The following is a 15,732-nucleotide window of genomic DNA, read 5'->3' as shown; positions in this document are numbered from 1 at the left end:
GCTCAGGGTTTGCCAGACAGATCTGCAGAGTTGCAGCCAGAGGCACTGCGTGTAGGGAAAAGGCACCAGCAACATCTTGTCATTTCCCTGACCTGAACAAACCACATGTGAAGACATCATTACTTTTCTTTCCTTCCTTTCCCCTGTTTTTTTGGTTTTTCAAGATGGAGTTTCTCTCTGTAACCCTTGACTGTCCTGGACTCACTCTTTAGACCAGGCTGGCCTCGAACTCAGGGAGATCTGCCTGCCTCTGCCTCCCGAGTGCTGGGATTAAAGGCATGTGCCGCCACCACCACATCCAGGCTTCTTTTCTTTTTTTGAGAAAGGGTCTCACTATGTAGCCCTCAATAGCCTAGCGCTCACTTTGTAGACCAGACTTGGCCTTGAACTCACAGAGATTTACATGCCTTGGGAGTGCTAGGATTAAAGGCATGCACCATCCCATATTTAAAAAATTATATTTACAGCTAGGTATAGTGGCACATACCTTTAATCCTAACACTGGGGAGGAAGAGGCAGGTGGATCTCTGTGGGTTGCAGAGCAGCCTGGTCTACATAGTGAGTTCCAGGAAACCAGGACTATGTAGAGAAACCTTGTCTCTAATAATTAAATAATAATAATAATAATGCTTGTTTATTTGGTGAATCTGTGTGTGTGTGTGTGTGTGTGTGTGTGTGTGTGTGTACACTTGCGCATGAAGGTCAGAGGACCATATGGCAAGAGTCAGTTCTCTCCCTTTATGATGTATGGAACACAGGTTGTCAAATTTAGCAGCAGGCACCCTTACTGAGCTCTCTTTGCAGCCCTACATTGCTTATTAAATTTTGTTGTATGAAAATTGCTGTGTTAAAAGGGTTCTGGTGCTGGCCTGGGTGGTTTACACCTTTAACCCCACCCCTAGGGCCTATCTCTTGAGTTTGAGGCCAGTCCGGTATATGTAGAGAGACACTGTCTCAAAAACAGACCGACAAAGTGTTCTGGGAATATAGCCCATTTGTAGAGTGCTTACCCAGGATGCTCTGGGTTCAATTTCCAATACCCTTTTTTTTTTTCTTTTTGTTTATTTGTTTGTTTCAAGACAAGGTTTCTCTGTGTGCCCCTGACTGTCCTCGAACTCACTCACTCTGTAGACCTGGCTGCGCTTGAGCTCACAGAGATCAGCCTGCCTTGGCCTCCTGAGTGCTGGGATTAAAGATCTGTGCGACCACGTCGGCGTTGTTTTTTTTAAAGATTTATTTATTATGTATACAGTATGCATCAGATCACATTATAGATGGTTGTGAGCCACCATGTGGTTGCTGGGAATTGAACTTAGGACCTCTGGAAGAGCAGTCAGTGTTCTTAACCGCTGAGCCATCTCTACCCGGTAAACAGTAAATTAGCAGACACAATTCCTTTTTTGTTTGTAACTACGCAAGTGTTGAGATTTTGACCACTAGAGGGCAGTAGGCAGTTACTGATGGACTGGGCGGGGAGAAGGGTAGTCACTAGAGGACCAGACTGAAGAGGATAAACTTTACCTGTGTGAACTCCAGCACCTCCGGCCGACCCCAGGCTGGGAGAGCGCCACAGGCACTAAGGAAGACTTTTGAAGTAGCGCCGGATCTTTTCTGCTAGGGTGGACTCCAGACAGGCAAAGAGCCACCAAACGGGCTCTGTGGTTGGCTAGACTGGCAGACCCAAACCACCACTGGACCGTGAATGTTGCCCAGTGTATTGCCTAGACGCTTTCAGCACCCCAGTTTCTGGGTGTTGTGGAGAACATCCCTTACCCTTTGTAACTTTTACTAGGTCCTTTTGTCCCCAGATCTCTAGACAGTTAGATGCGGCAGTCCTGCCCCAGCCATCAGATCCCTTACCTTGCTTTCCCCTCCCTAGTCCAGCCCTGTCCTGGCCCCCAGCAAGAATTTCCCGGGCCAGAGGGCAGCCTAAAGCACAGATGCCCACCCCAGCAATGTTCCCGCCACCTGCCCAGTCCAGTACCCAGGGCCCAACCCCAGAGGGTGCGGAATGGCAGACTCTGACAATCATTAAACCAGCCAGGCCTGATTTCCCAGCACCGCCTGCTAGGATCTGGGCCAAGTGGCACGGAATATGCAAATCACCTGGGACCCGGAGCCCAGTCTGAAGGCCAGGAAATCCCCGCCATCCAATGAGCCACCAGCTCAGGTTACAACTGGGGACGCACACCGTAGACCTGGCGGGGAGGAGCTCCTGCACGGCTGTATTTAGAGCGGGTGGGGGGAGCGCTCCGGCCACACTCTTCACTGCTACCTGGCTGAGCCTTCGGCCGGCCGCCTAGCTTTCTACCCTTCCTGTGGCCTCAGAAGCCTGCTTACCTGCCTGATACACCGAACCCTGACATTCGGTAGGGTCACATTCCCTAACTCTGGCCGCAGGAACCGTGCAGTGGATTTACAGTCCTTGGAGCTTCTTAACTGGAGTGTTAGGGCTGTAGGGGTGTTCCAGTACAGCTCAGAGACCAGATCAGTGTCTTGGAGGGACAGGTGGCTTCTTTGGTTCAAGAAGGGCCCAGGTGATCTGTGGAGGGAGACCCTGAGGAATTTGTCTTGTGGTTCCGGATTGCCGCCTTGAGATTATTTTTATTTTTTGGAGCGGAATTTCCCAATTTGGCGCAGGCTGGTCTGGCGCTACTAGGCTCAAGAGCTCATCAGCCTCAGCTTCCCCAAGTAGCTGGTTCTTGGGGGGCGGGGGCGGAGGGATGGGGGAGCTTTTGAAGGGAGAATGTCTACAGCAACAACCGGACTTCCTGCCTCTTGCCTGTTGCTGCCCAGGCTTGGCCAGACAGAGTAACGGAAGTGTGCCTTGACCTGCACCCTCACCACCTTGTCTCCTTTTCCCAGGGGGCCTCATGGCTGCCACCTGTGAGATCAGCAACGTTTTTAGTAACTACTTCAACGCCATGTACAGTTCAGAAGACCCCACTTTAGCTCCTCCTGCTCCTCCGACTACCTTTGGTGCTGAAGACTTGGTGTTGACCCTGAACAACCCGCAGATGTCTCTGGAAGGTCCAGGTGAGCGCTGTGTACTGGGGTATCTTTTTTTATAGACAGAACACCGATCTAAGAGACTCTTAGATAAATGGGCAGCGAGGAAGATTTCCAAGGGAATCCCAGGGCTAGGGGCAGGGGAGAATTTACTGAGCAGTGCTTATACACGCTAGATCATGACCCTGAGAAGACTGTAGTGGCTGAGGTGGAGGGACCGTAGGGACTGTGACAGATTGAGGGAAGCACTGAGACCAGTGGTGTAGTGAATTGTGACTATTACCCATCCCCCCCCCACCCCCATCCCCCGTGAGTTGGGTAGGACCTCAAACAAGATCCCAAAGGCACATCAGAAGTGGGGCCTGCACTGACCCTCTGACTGTACCCCACCTTGCAGAGAAGGCAAGCTGGTCTAGGGAGCAGCCCCAGTTCTGGTCAAAGACCCAGGTACTGGACTGGATCAGCTACCAAGTGGAGAGGAACAAGTATGACGCCAGTTCCATTGACTTCTCCCGCTGTGACATGGATGGGGCCACCCTCTGCAGCTGTGCCCTTGAGGAGCTTCGACTAGTCTTTGGGCCTCTGGGAGATCACCTCCATGCCCAGCTTCGGGACCTTAGTAAGTCCGGGCTAGGGCAGCCACTGGGGAGGGTGGGCCTTAGGTAGGACTTAGAGCTCCCGGCTGGAGCTCACCCGCTAGCGAGCCTCTGCTAGAAAGGGTCGGTCGGTAACCCCTCCCTGTCTCTGCTAGCCTCCAGCTCGTCTGATGAACTCAGTTGGATCATCGAGCTGTTGGAGAAGGATGGCGGCATGGCCTTCCAAGAGGGCCTGGGAGACTCGGGGGCCTATGGTGAGATCCCATTTTCTCTCTTTCCCCAATTGATTTTGTCCCATCTGCAACCCTTCCAAACTGCTAGAGATACACTCTCCCGACTTAGGGGAAAAAAAATTCCATAGTCAGTTCTCTGGCCCCTGGGTGGTCTTACCTGCCCTTGCTGGTCCTCTGTTTCCCAGATCAAGGAAACCCTTTCGCCCAGGAGCTGTTTGATGACGGCCGCCAGGCCAGCCCCTACTTCTACGGCAGTAGCTATGGCCCTAGAGCGCCCTCCCCTGGTAGCTCTGATGTCTCCATTGCTGGTAAGAGTGCTGGCTTTGCCTCAGTTTCCCTTCTCTGAATGCCTCAGAGGGCATCTAGTTCCTAGAATGAGGACTTGAAATCTGCAGGCGGTAGCTGGGTGGGCTGGGCCTGGCATTCAAGTTGTGTCTTCCATCCCTAGGGACGGCTACTCCCCAGAGTTCCCATTCCTCTGACTCCGGTGGAAGTGACGTGGACCTGGACCTTACTGAAAGCAAGGTCTTCCCTAGAGGTGAGTTGACGGCTGCTTTGGGGGTGGGGTGGCGTGGGTCCTGTTCCACAGTGTCCACTCACTCTCCCTCCTCCTCTCTGCTCTCCCGCCGCGGTTTCCGTGGCGAGGCTCCCCATTGATACGATGCCCTCACCTCACCTTCTCTTGACCTCCCAACCCCTTCCCATAGGTGGCTTTCCTGACTATAAGAAGGGGGAACCCAAGCATGGGAAGAGGAAGCGGGGGCGTCCCCGAAAGCTGAGCAAAGAGTACTGGGATTGCCTGGAGGGCAAAAAGAGCAAGCACGGTACGTTCTGGGGGGTTGATAGGCCCTGTGGCCAGAGGGACACTCGCTAGTCCTTAGGCCTCCTCGGAGCCTCTCACGGCCGCTGGAATTTCTTTGATCGCCTTTGTGAACAGTTGGGGGAGCCTCCATTCTCGGACTTAAGAGAAGAAGGGAAACTGAGGATCCTAGGGGGAGGCCCATGGAGAGAGTCCAAGGGGTACACACCCACTCCCGAACTTTCTGTGTGCTTGGCCTGTCTTCCCTGATGGATCTTTCTGGTGGTGAGGAGGCAGCTGTTGGATGCTCCCAGGCCAGTAGGCGGGATGGCGGGGACTCCAGGCACAGCCTGCTGAAGAAGCCTCAGGCTTTGTGTATTCCAGCTGCTCGGAACCACCTGGAGGTCACCCCAAAGGTCTTGCTTGCTGCCTCTTTCACACACACCAACGCCTGCACGTATGCACTCATGGCCTGCTTTCCTTCTTATCCTGAGGGGATTGTTTGGTGTTCCCTCCCCCCCTCCCCCAGGAAGCTGTTTCTTAGTCCTCAGGGCTATAGCCAGCTCTCTGACCCCACGTGCTGCCTAGTTCTCACCAACACTGGTCCCCATTGATCCATGAGCCCCTCACAAAGTAGTGTGTCTCTGTCTTTGCCCACTTTAGCCAGAGGTTTCATCTTTATCTGCTGGTGGATTGCGTGCCGTGTGCCGCTATAGTGATCACCGAGAGGACGTTGCCCGGGAATTCTAGAAGAGCGATCATGTGCTATGGCCCCTAGCATTGTTGGATTAGGCAAGGCCGGATGGCCTGGAGGAGAGGGACACCCCAGACTGATAACTGAGAAAAATCTTCCCTCGTAGCCCCGAGAGGTACACACCTGTGGGAGTTCATCCGGGACATCCTCATCCACCCTGAGCTCAACGAAGGCCTCATGAAGTGGGAGAACCGGCATGAGGGTGTATTCAAGTTTCTTCGTTCAGAGGCTGTGGCCCAGCTATGGGGCCAAAAGAAAAAGAACAGCAACATGACCTATGAGAAACTGAGCCGGGCCATGAGGTGAGCTGATGGCTGGCACTCCCATCTGACGGGGATGGACCAGAACCCACAGATCTGCCCCAGGGACCTCTGTTCAGACTCTCCCGGCTGCCACTTAAATGTCATGGCACAGGTGTGAGGCCCATATGAAGAGGACAAGAGCAGTGCTGGCCTGAGTGGTTGGTTGGTTGGTCACGCCAATCATGAAGGAAGTACTAGGCAGCCATAGTGAGCCTATTTGGCTTCAGTAACACACTTCTGTGTTTTCTGCAGGCTTATTGTAAAAAAAGACTCTTGGTGATAGAAAGGGCAGCAAGTTGCAAGTCACCTCCCTTGTCTCTGGGCCACAGTTTCTTCCTGTGTGCCACAAGGGTGGACTAGCTCAGCATCACTAATGTCCCCTTCCCCCGCCGTCCCTCTCCTTATGTTCACGTGCCTTCTCATAAAAAGCCAGAAGGCACAGGGCCATTAATGCCGAGAAGCAGGTGCTCTGGCCTGTGATTACAGACCAATTGTGGCAACAGCAGGTGGGGTGAAGGATGCTCAGACAGTGTGGGGGCAGGCTTAGCACAGTGTGGCTGGCAGCCAGTGGGCTTCCTGCCTGCAGCTCTGACCACCTTCTTCCCCACCCAGGTACTACTACAAACGGGAGATCCTGGAACGGGTGGATGGCCGGAGGCTCGTCTACAAGTTTGGCAAGAACTCCAGTGGCTGGAAGGAAGAAGAGATTGTGCAGAGCCGGGATTAAGGGTCAGGACCCAGAACCTGACTCAGACATGAACTTCTGAAGCCCTCCTGGAGGGAATGGCAGGCCAGGCCGGGAGGCCCCCTTGATGAGGACGTGTCCCCCCCCATTGTTGCTGTAGAGAGGAAAACCCGTTGGGTGTATTGTCAGCAGTATCCTGAAGTGCAGCCTTTGGCCTCTCCTCAGCCTCTTGGAATTACAAGCCCCGGGGTTTGAAGCGACTTGTTCGCTGACTCTACAGCTGTGAGTCCGGCTCCTCCCAGTCCCCAGCATTTGACTGCAGAAGAGACCCACGTACAGATGCCTGCACTCAGCCAAAGAGGCTGGGGAGACTGCGGGAGGAGACTACAGGACAGGGCTGTGTCCTCCAGTACTTCTTCCTAAACTGGCCTTCCACCTCCCTGCTCAGGGTCGGAGCATCCCTAATTTATGTGCTATAAATATTCCAGGTGTACATAGAGAGCTATTTTTTCTAAAGCATTTCCCCTCCCTGCTCTTCACCGAGTGCTGGTGACCGGGCTGACTGTTCTAAGGCCCCTAACTGGACCAGCAGAAAGTGGGGTGATGCCAGACCTGCCTCAAGATGGGGTTCCTGGATCCCTTTTCCTGTGATGGAGGCGGAGGCCTCCAATAAAGTGCCTTCTGGGCTTTTTTTTTTTTCTAACCTTGGTCTGAGCTATCTGTGTATTGAAATTTGGGGTTATGGATTGGATAAGACATGGAGATTGTAAGAAAAGGGGATAAATATGCAGAAAGATGTATTGGGGGCTAGGTATGGACTTCTGTAGCTGGAGGGTTGGCTGCAGGCTAAGAAGAGAGCAAAGAGAATGGGTGAGGCAGCTGACAACTGAGGAGGCACTCAAGACTTCATACAAGCAAGGACATGGCCTCAGAAACAGGACCAGGGCTCCCCTGTTGCCACCAACCATGTGCTCAGTGACCTTGGCCAACTCCCATCTTCTTCAGGAACGTTTCCTCTTGTACAACAAGAGTTTGGATCTGGTGTCCTCCAAGTCTAGAATTGCAAGCCCAGCCTTGTGAATAGATGCTTTTGCATTCTAGCCAACTTGGCTGCATGCTAAAGATCTGTAATCTGAATCCTAGCTCTGTGACTGACATGAAAGCACAGATAGGATCTTGTAAAGTGAAAAAAGCAAAACAAAATGGAGGTGAGTGCTTGGTGAGGAGAAATGGGAGCTGATCACTTGTTGACAGCCAAGTCTTTAGCCAGGCTAAGCTCCACTTGGCTTCATTTCATCCTCCCAGTGTAGATGCAAAGAGTGGGAGTTCATGGGTTCTAGGCTCTGCCCTTTGTCCTGTGGGAGCATCTCTGGCCTGGTTTTTGCTTATTCTTATTTGGAGACAGGATTTCAAAATGTAGATCAAACTGGCCTTAAGCTTAGAGATCCCAAGATCTGTTTGCAGCTGGCCTCCCCATCCACCACCCCTGAGTGCTGGAATGAAAGGCAATGCAGCACACCACCTGGATCTCTCTCTAAGTTATATAATTTTGTTTGGTTTTGTTTTTTCGAGACAGGGTTTCTCTCTATAGCCTTGGCTGTCCTGGACTCACTTTGTAGACCAGGCTGGCCTCAAACTCATGGAAAGCCACCTTCCTCTGCCTACCAGAGTATTGGGATTACAGGCATGCACCACCATGCCTGGCTAGAATTTTCTTTAATATATCAATAAAGAAAATGTTTTATTGTGTATTTTTTTTCTTGTTTGGTTTGGTTTGGTTTTGGTTTTTCGAGACCATAACAGCTCTAGCTGTCCTGAAACTCACTCTAGACCCGGCTGGCCTCGAACTCATAGATTCTCCTGCCTCTGCCTCCCAAGTGCTGGGGACTAAAGGAATGCACCACTACTGCCTGGCCTGTTTTGTTTTGTTTAGTTTTGTTTGAGACAGGGTTTCTCTGTGTAGCCTTGGCTGTGCTGGACTTGCTTTGTAGACCAGAGAGTTACCTGCCTCTGCCTCCTCAGTGCTGGGACTACTATTGTGTATTTTCAAAAAGAGAGCATTTTTCTTGAAATGTTAAAAGAAAAAAATTATGTGCTAAAAAGTTGAGTTCCTAAACCAGGTGATGGTGGCACACCCCTTTAATCCCAGCACTCAGGAGGTGGACCTTTGAGTGCCGGACAGCCAATGCTACACAGATAAACCCTGTCTCCACAACCAAAAAAAAAAAAAAAAAAAAAAAAGAGAGAGAGAGACCCTAATTTCTTCTCTTCAGAGTTTCTGCCACGTGGCTTGTCCCTCGTGCTGGGATCTGAAGTGTTCTCAGAGCCCTAGCCATGCTGTTGTCTGTCCACATGAAGTGTGTCCTCACACACATAAAGTGAAGTGCTGTACTGTAGGGCAGGGCTGTTCACTTGCTTGTAATTCCAGCCCTTGGGGAACAGAAGCAGGAGGATTGCTGTGAGTTGGTTTGCTTGCTTGGTGTGGCTTGGTTCTTCCAGACAGGGCATCTCTGTGTAGCCTTGGCTGTCTTGGCATTCCCTCTGTAGACCAGGCTAGGCTCAAACTCACAGTGATCAACCTGCCTCTGCCTCCTGCTGGCGTGAAAGGTGTGTGTGCCACCACTGCCCTACCCGCTGTGAGTTTTAAAGCCAGCTAGGTTTCCATAAAGTCCCAGGCCAACCAGACCCTATCCTAATGCTCATGCGCCACCTCCCCCACCCTCACTCATACATAGAACCTCACGGAGCCATTCTGTAGGTGTCAACTTGTAAATGCCTAGTTGCCTTGGGAATACCAGTTTATTCTATTCCCCCGGAGGAGTGCTGAAAAAGAAGGAATCTTGAGAAAAGGTGATGATCTGATTCTGTTTATGTCAGGAAATGGAGCCTGCTGGAGAGAAGCAGTGAGCCCTGCAAAGAACAAGGAGGTTGGTTGGAGAGGCTAGAGGAGTTGTGAGAGAATCTAGAATCTTCTGAACCCATTTTGGAACAAGTCCTTACATTTGGCAAGGGCAGACTTTTAGGCAGGCTAGGCTTCATGCATGGCCAGGCTCCATTTGGCCAAACAATGACCTCATTTGTATGTGCTGCCCAGGGATAGTTTCTCTACTGAGCTGTCTCTCTGGAGCACCTCCTTCCTTAAAGAGACAACCTCTTTCGGGTGGGTCTCTATGAGTTCAAGGCCAGCCCTGTCTCAAAATGGGGGGGGGGGGTCAGCAGGGGGGGGGGGGGGGAGGAGACAATCTCTTGTTGGTGAAGGTCCCTTAAAAAGTAGAAGGTTGGGAAGAAACGCCAACCTTGCTATGTGTCCCTTAGTTTTCTCAGCTCCAAAGGAGACACCTTTGAACTGAGTCTCATGTGTAAGGTTTGTGTGGGGGCTTACGAGGCCGAGAAGCCTGCCAGACCACTCACACTGCTGAAGCAGCTATACCAGAAGTCTGAGCAGACCTTTGTCCCACCCTCCTTACTTTATGGGATGCGTTCTGCATAGCACTATCACAGTGGATCCATCCTGTAGCCCTCTGAGAAGACCAGGTGTCACTTTGCTGCTGGGAGCTGGCCCAAGGTCACTGGTCAGGTGAGAGTGGGGACCAAAAATCCAGCATTCCTGCCTGGGCCTGGGGCAGAGTCCTCAGGGACAGCCTTTCCGAGGGTTTCAGCCTGTAGCCACAGCAGTCTTGAACTCGCCGCTAGAGCCCAAGTGTGCCTTGAACTAGCATTGAACTAGGATCCTCCTGCCTCAGCTTCCCATCTCGGTGGGATTCTTTGGCATTTCTGTCGTCTGTTTTGTTTTTTTTTCTCTTTGAGAAAGGATCTCGCTTTGTAGGCTACATAGACTAACAAACCACAGTTCAATATGAAGCCCCGATGGCCTCAAACTTTATTGCTTCAGCCTCTAAAAGGTTGTCATGTCCAGCCTCTGGGGATGCCTCTTCCCCTGAATCTTTCACCTCAATAGTTGTCTGCCCCCTCTACCCAACAGGACATGCAGTGTCCTGCAAATCCCTAGGCTGGCATTTCTTAGTTCTCTATGGAAGGCAGAAAACTGATCTCAAGTCTCTCCAGCCCAGGGGCCATCCCAGTCCTCTGCCACCTGCCTTGGGTCCCCTAGGGTGTGTCTTGGGTAGGGCTGTTTATATCCTGCCCTGAGCTGGTCACCTCTTATCAACTTCTATGGGATTATGTGTGTTGCTGGGTGGGTCAGAGAGAGGTCAGCCCTTCAGGGCTTGGGTGTGCCCAATGGGCCCAGGCCTGGGAGGCTGGGCTAGCTGCCCTGCCTCTTCTGAATGGTTCCCAGAATCCCACAGCCTCACCCTCCCACCAATTCTGGGGCATTCTAGCTTTGCAGAAAGGGAAGGGAAGAAGTGGGGGGTGGGTGAGGTGGGGGAGGAGTGGGAGGTTTTCTTTGTTTTGTAATTGTTGCTATTCATTAATGAGAGGGTGGCTAGTTCACTGAACCTTCCATACTGGAAAAAAACAATTTGTCTGTCTGTCTGTCTGTCTGTCTGTCTGTCTGTCTGTCTGTCTGTCTGTCTCTCTCTCTCTCTCTCTCTCTCTCTCTCTCTCTCTCTCTCTCTCTCTCTCTCTCATTTTGTTTGAGACAGGGTTTCTCTGTATAGCTTTGGCTGTCCTGGACTCACTGTGTAGATCAGGCTGGCCTCAAACTCAGATATCTGCCTGCTCTTGCCTCCCAGAGTGTTGGGATTACAGGTGCCCACCACTGCACCGAGCTCTTTTTTCTTTTTTCTTTTCTTTCTTGTTTTTGTTTGTTTATTTATTTGTTTTGTTTTTGAGACAATGTTTCTCTGTGTAGCCCTGTCTGTCCTGGAATTTGCTCTGTAGACCAGGCTGTCCTCCGACCCACAGAGATCCACCTACCTCTGCCTCCCGAGTGCTGAGATTACAGGTGTGTGCCACCACCGCCGCCGCCACCACCATGCTGGAAAAAGATTCCCTTTGTTGACTACTATGCTTACTATGCTGAGCCCTTTGACTTTAGCCAATACCTTGAGAATCTTAATTCTCCAATAGCTGGAACTTTTGTAAGGGCCTTATTTTAGTTTATTCCATCTGTCCATCTGCACACCTCTGTCCTTCCCCTGTTACTCATGTCAGCACGCGGCACTGACAGGGCACTTTCTACGTGACTGTCAAACTGCCCTGTGGTTGTCCTTCACCTGCTCTCACCTCATGTACAGGAGCACAAACCACTTATGTCACAAAGTCAACACACTTTGTGTGTGTCATAGTTACCTATACCATACAGTCACACATACGTCACATACTCCACACAAACAGTCTCATGCTCACCCTAATCATACACATCTGCATGCAAGGCAGGCACTACGTACTCATGCTCACAGAGGCCACACAGTCTCTAACACACCCTTATGTGTACTGAAACATTGGGGACACACACACACACACACACACACACACACACACACACACACTCACTCACACAGGGCCCTTACTGTGAGCCTCCCAGACTGTCCAGCTTAGCTTTCTGTTTACATAGCTTCTCCCTTCCCTGGGCCAAGCGGTCCTTTCTCCGAAGCATCTCCTCTCTCTCCAAGTGGAACATCCTTTTCCTTCGTTCAAAAATGGAATTGGGGGCCAGCAGTGGTGGCGCACGCCTTTAATCCCAGCACTCGGGAGGCAGACGCAGGAGGATCACTGTGAGTTCGAAGCCAGCCTGTTCTACAAAGGGAGTCCAAGACAGCCAAGGCTACACAGAGAAACCCTGTCTCCAAAAACCAAAAATCAAAAACCAAAAACCAAAAAAAAAAAAAAAAAAAAAAGAAGAAGAAAGAAAGAAAATGGAATTGGTTTGCTTTGTTTTGTTTTCTGAGAAAGGGTTTCTCTGTGTAACCCTGGCTATCCTAGAACTCGATCTGTAAACTAGGCTGGCCCCGAACTCATAGCTATCCTCCTGCCTCTGCCTCCCAAGTGCTGGGAATAAAGGCATGTGCCACCACTGCCCGGCCCCAAATTGGAATTTTTGAATTTACAGAATTTGCAGGGCCCAGAGGAAAGTGAAAACCTGGGCCCTCCTTTAAAAACTACTTAAAGTGCTGGGTGTGGTGGCGCATGCCTTTAATCCCAGCACTTGGGAGGCAGAGGCAGGTGGATTGCTGAGTTCGAGGCCAGCCTGGTCTACAAAGTGAGTCCAGGATAGCCAAGGCTATACAGTGAAACTCTGTCTCAAAAAACCAAAAACAAAACAAAACAAAAAAACCAAAAAAACTACTTAAAGCTGGTAAACCTCCTCAAGTTTGTAATCCCAGTTCTTGGGAGAGTGAGGCAACTGGACTGCTGTTGAGTTTCAGGCTCAAAATAAAGGACTTATGTAAAATTTCAAAAAGGCAACAGTAAGAGCTTCACTTCAGCCTTTTTTCCATGTTGCACAGGTCTCCCTTCCCACTGGCTGGTTAGGTGCTGGGCCACCTACGGTGCCTTCTGCTATTTTTAAGTTTTCAACAATCACTGAACAGTGAGTAAAACTGACTTTTTTTAAATGGGGGCTCTTGGAAGGTGGTGGGCTGTGACGAAACAATAGGGACAGTCGGGCATGGTGGCGCATGCCTTTAATCCCAGCACTCAGGAGGCAGAGACAGGCGGATCGCTGTGAGTTCGAGGCCAGCCTGGTCTACAAAATGAGTCCAGGACAGCCAAGGCTACACAGAGAAACCCTGTCTCAAAAAAAAAAAAAAAAAAAAGGAAGATCACATGAGAGGTCTTTAGTCCTAGGTGAAGCAGTAAACAGAGGTTCTACACACATACACACACACACACACACACACACACACACACATCATACTGTTCCCCAAGTTGTCAGCATCACGTGTGCACAGACCCTGAATGGCCTGAGAGCATGCCTGCTTTCCTCTTAGTTCTGCACTCTGGGAACGTGTTTGGTACTCTCCCTACCTGACAAAATGATGGGCTTGTTTTTCTTTGTTTGTTTTTGAAGAAGTCCTGGCTGTCCTGGACTCCCTTTGTAGACCAGGCTAGCCTTGAACTCATAGAGATCCACCTGCCTCTGCCTCTTGAGTGCTGGGATAAAAGCTGTGTGGGGCTGGCTTTTAAAGATTTGTTTATTAAGCCGGGCAATGGTGGCGCACGCCTTTAATCCCAGCACTCGGGAGGCAGAGGCAGGCGGATCGCTGTGAGTTCGAGGCCAGCCTGGTCTACAAAGTGAGTCCAGGATGGCCAAGGCTACACAGAGAAACCCTGTCTCGAAAAACAAAAAAAAAAAAAAAAAAAAAAGATTTGTTTATTATGTAAACAGTGTTCTGCCTGCTTGTACACTTGAAGAAAGCACCAGATCTTATTATAGATTGCTGTGGGCCACCATGTGGTTGCTGGGAATTGAACTCAGGACCTTTGGAAGAGCAGCCAGTGCTCTTAACCTCTAAGCCATCTCTCCAGCCCCAATGGTGGGCTTGTTAAGGATGTCATTAAATACATGGATAATGGTGTTGAGGGCCAGAAGTGCTTAGGTTCCTGAGTATGGAAAGGCAGGCAGCTCTTCCTATTGTGAGTGTTTGAGATGGGGACCAAGAGCCCCCTTTATGCGTACTGGCAAGTATCACATTATTCTAATCTGCAACGTCAGTTTCTTTTTGAGACCAGCTCTCTCTTGATAGCCCTGGCTGTCCTGGAACTCACTGTGCAGACCAGGTTGGCCTTGAACTCCACCTGCTTCTGCTACCGGAGTGCCGGGATCAAAGGCATGTGCTCAAGCCCAGCTCCAGACTCCATTTTTGAGTCAAGGTAGTGAACAGCATATTGTGGGCCCTCATCACACTGGAGGAACTGCAGAAGCCATAGTGTCCAAAGACGCCGCCAGGACCTTGCTGTCTTGCCTCTCCTTGCTAAGGGAGGAGATTTAGTAGGATCTCATCTGACTAGACAAAAGCTCTTCACATACCCTCCCCACTCATCTTTACGCTTTAAGCTCTTTAGAGAAGTAGAAGTAGGCCAGAGAGGGCCGGGTGGTGGTGGCACACGCCTTTAATCCCAGCCCTCAGGAGGCAGAGGCAGGCAGATTGCTGTGAGTTCGAGGCCAGCCTGGTCTACTAAGCAAGTCCAGGACAGCCAAGGCTACACAGAGAAATCCTGTCTCAAAACAAAACAAAACAAAACAACAACAACAAAAGTAGCCCAGAGAGAGTAGAGAGTCTTGGGTGGAGGGGCCCGATGAATCTCAAGCCATCTTCCTATCACTTGGAACAAGTCTGCAGTGTAAGGATGACTGTTCCATCCACAGAGGTGAGAAATGACACATCAGAGAGATTCCAAAGCAACTCAGAGGTAGAAACTAGGGCTGGGACCATGGTCCTGGACCTTCTTCCCACAGCCCCACAACTGACTGCTGTGACAGGTGCTAAGCATCACCCACCCCACTCCACACACACACAGCTCGCTGGTTCTCAGTTGCCTCAATTCCACCGTTAGATAAAAGATAGGCAGTTTAGGAAGTGCTCTGCTGATAAACAAAAACCGTCTATCGTGGGCTAGGGTCAATTGAGGCAGCTACCCAAGGACCCAGGGTCCCATGGGAAGGATGAGGAGGGAGCTCTTTTGAGACATTCGGGACAATCCTGGCGAATGCTACCTGCTTCTCGCCCTACCGCCCTGCTGCTGGTACGTGCAGAGAGCTAGGCTGGTGCAGTCGCAGCAATTAGGCCAGCTCAGCTAGCTGCCCGTTACTGGAAACCACACTTGAACTATGGAGCTGATCCAGGAAGCCACACCCAGTGTCCTGTGTGACTCAGTCTCACCTGCCTATCTCCACACCTGCGGGCCTCTGTAACCCACGCTACAGGCATGACGGGAAAGTCTCAACATACAAGGCATGCTGGGATTTAGAGTCCTTGTATCTCAAGCCAGGTTCCTTGCAAGGCAGGGCTAAAGGGAGGATGGAAAATTGCAATTATCATGGAGACTGTGGACCAGCACCTACTCTCTCCTTTTTAATAGCTGAAGAAACATGAACGTGGTACGCCTGGGTGGTGGTGGCGGCTGCAGCAACAGCAGCAGCAGCAGCAGCAGCAGCAGCAGCAGCAGCAGCAGCAGCACACACCTTTAACCCCAGCAGGTGGGAGGCAGAGGCCGGGGATCTCTAAATTTGAGGTAAGCCTGCTCTACAAAGAAAGTCCAGGATGGGAAAAAAAAAAAAAAAAAAAAAAAAAAAAAAAAAAAGAAGAGAAGAGAAAGAAAAATGGCAGTGGCTAAAGACTCCAGAAAAACAATCTCTTCCCTCTCTTCACTCAGTCCACAGTCCCCAATCCCCCCCCCTCCACCAACCCAGCACAATCTCATGTAACTGAGGCTAGCCTTGAACTCACT

At 50.8% G+C, this 15,732-nt stretch overlaps 1 protein-coding gene across 1 annotated transcript; it reads left to right on the top strand.

Moving 5' to 3' along the window:
• Positions 1 to 2,274: 2,274 nt before the first annotated feature.
• On the top strand, positions 2,275 to 6,516 carry Elf3 (E74 like ETS transcription factor 3). The gene is made up of 9 exons (XM_051147465.1): positions 2,275 to 2,369; positions 2,866 to 3,036; positions 3,407 to 3,628; positions 3,761 to 3,859; positions 4,024 to 4,146; positions 4,287 to 4,376; positions 4,546 to 4,662; positions 5,498 to 5,693; positions 6,306 to 6,516. The coding sequence occupies exons 2-9, from the start codon at positions 2,874 to 2,876 to the stop codon at positions 6,418 to 6,420; spliced, it is 1,125 nt and encodes a 374-aa protein (XP_051003422.1). The 5' UTR covers positions 2,275 to 2,369; positions 2,866 to 2,873; the 3' UTR covers positions 6,421 to 6,516.
• The last annotated feature ends 9,216 nt before the right edge of the window (positions 6,517 to 15,732 follow it).

Source organism: Acomys russatus, chromosome 6 (assembly GCF_903995435.1).
Source record: "Acomys russatus chromosome 6, mAcoRus1.1, whole genome shotgun sequence".
Taxonomy (NCBI): domain Eukaryota; kingdom Metazoa; phylum Chordata; class Mammalia; order Rodentia; family Muridae; genus Acomys; species Acomys russatus.
This window is presented reverse-complemented; position numbering and strand designations above follow the sequence as displayed.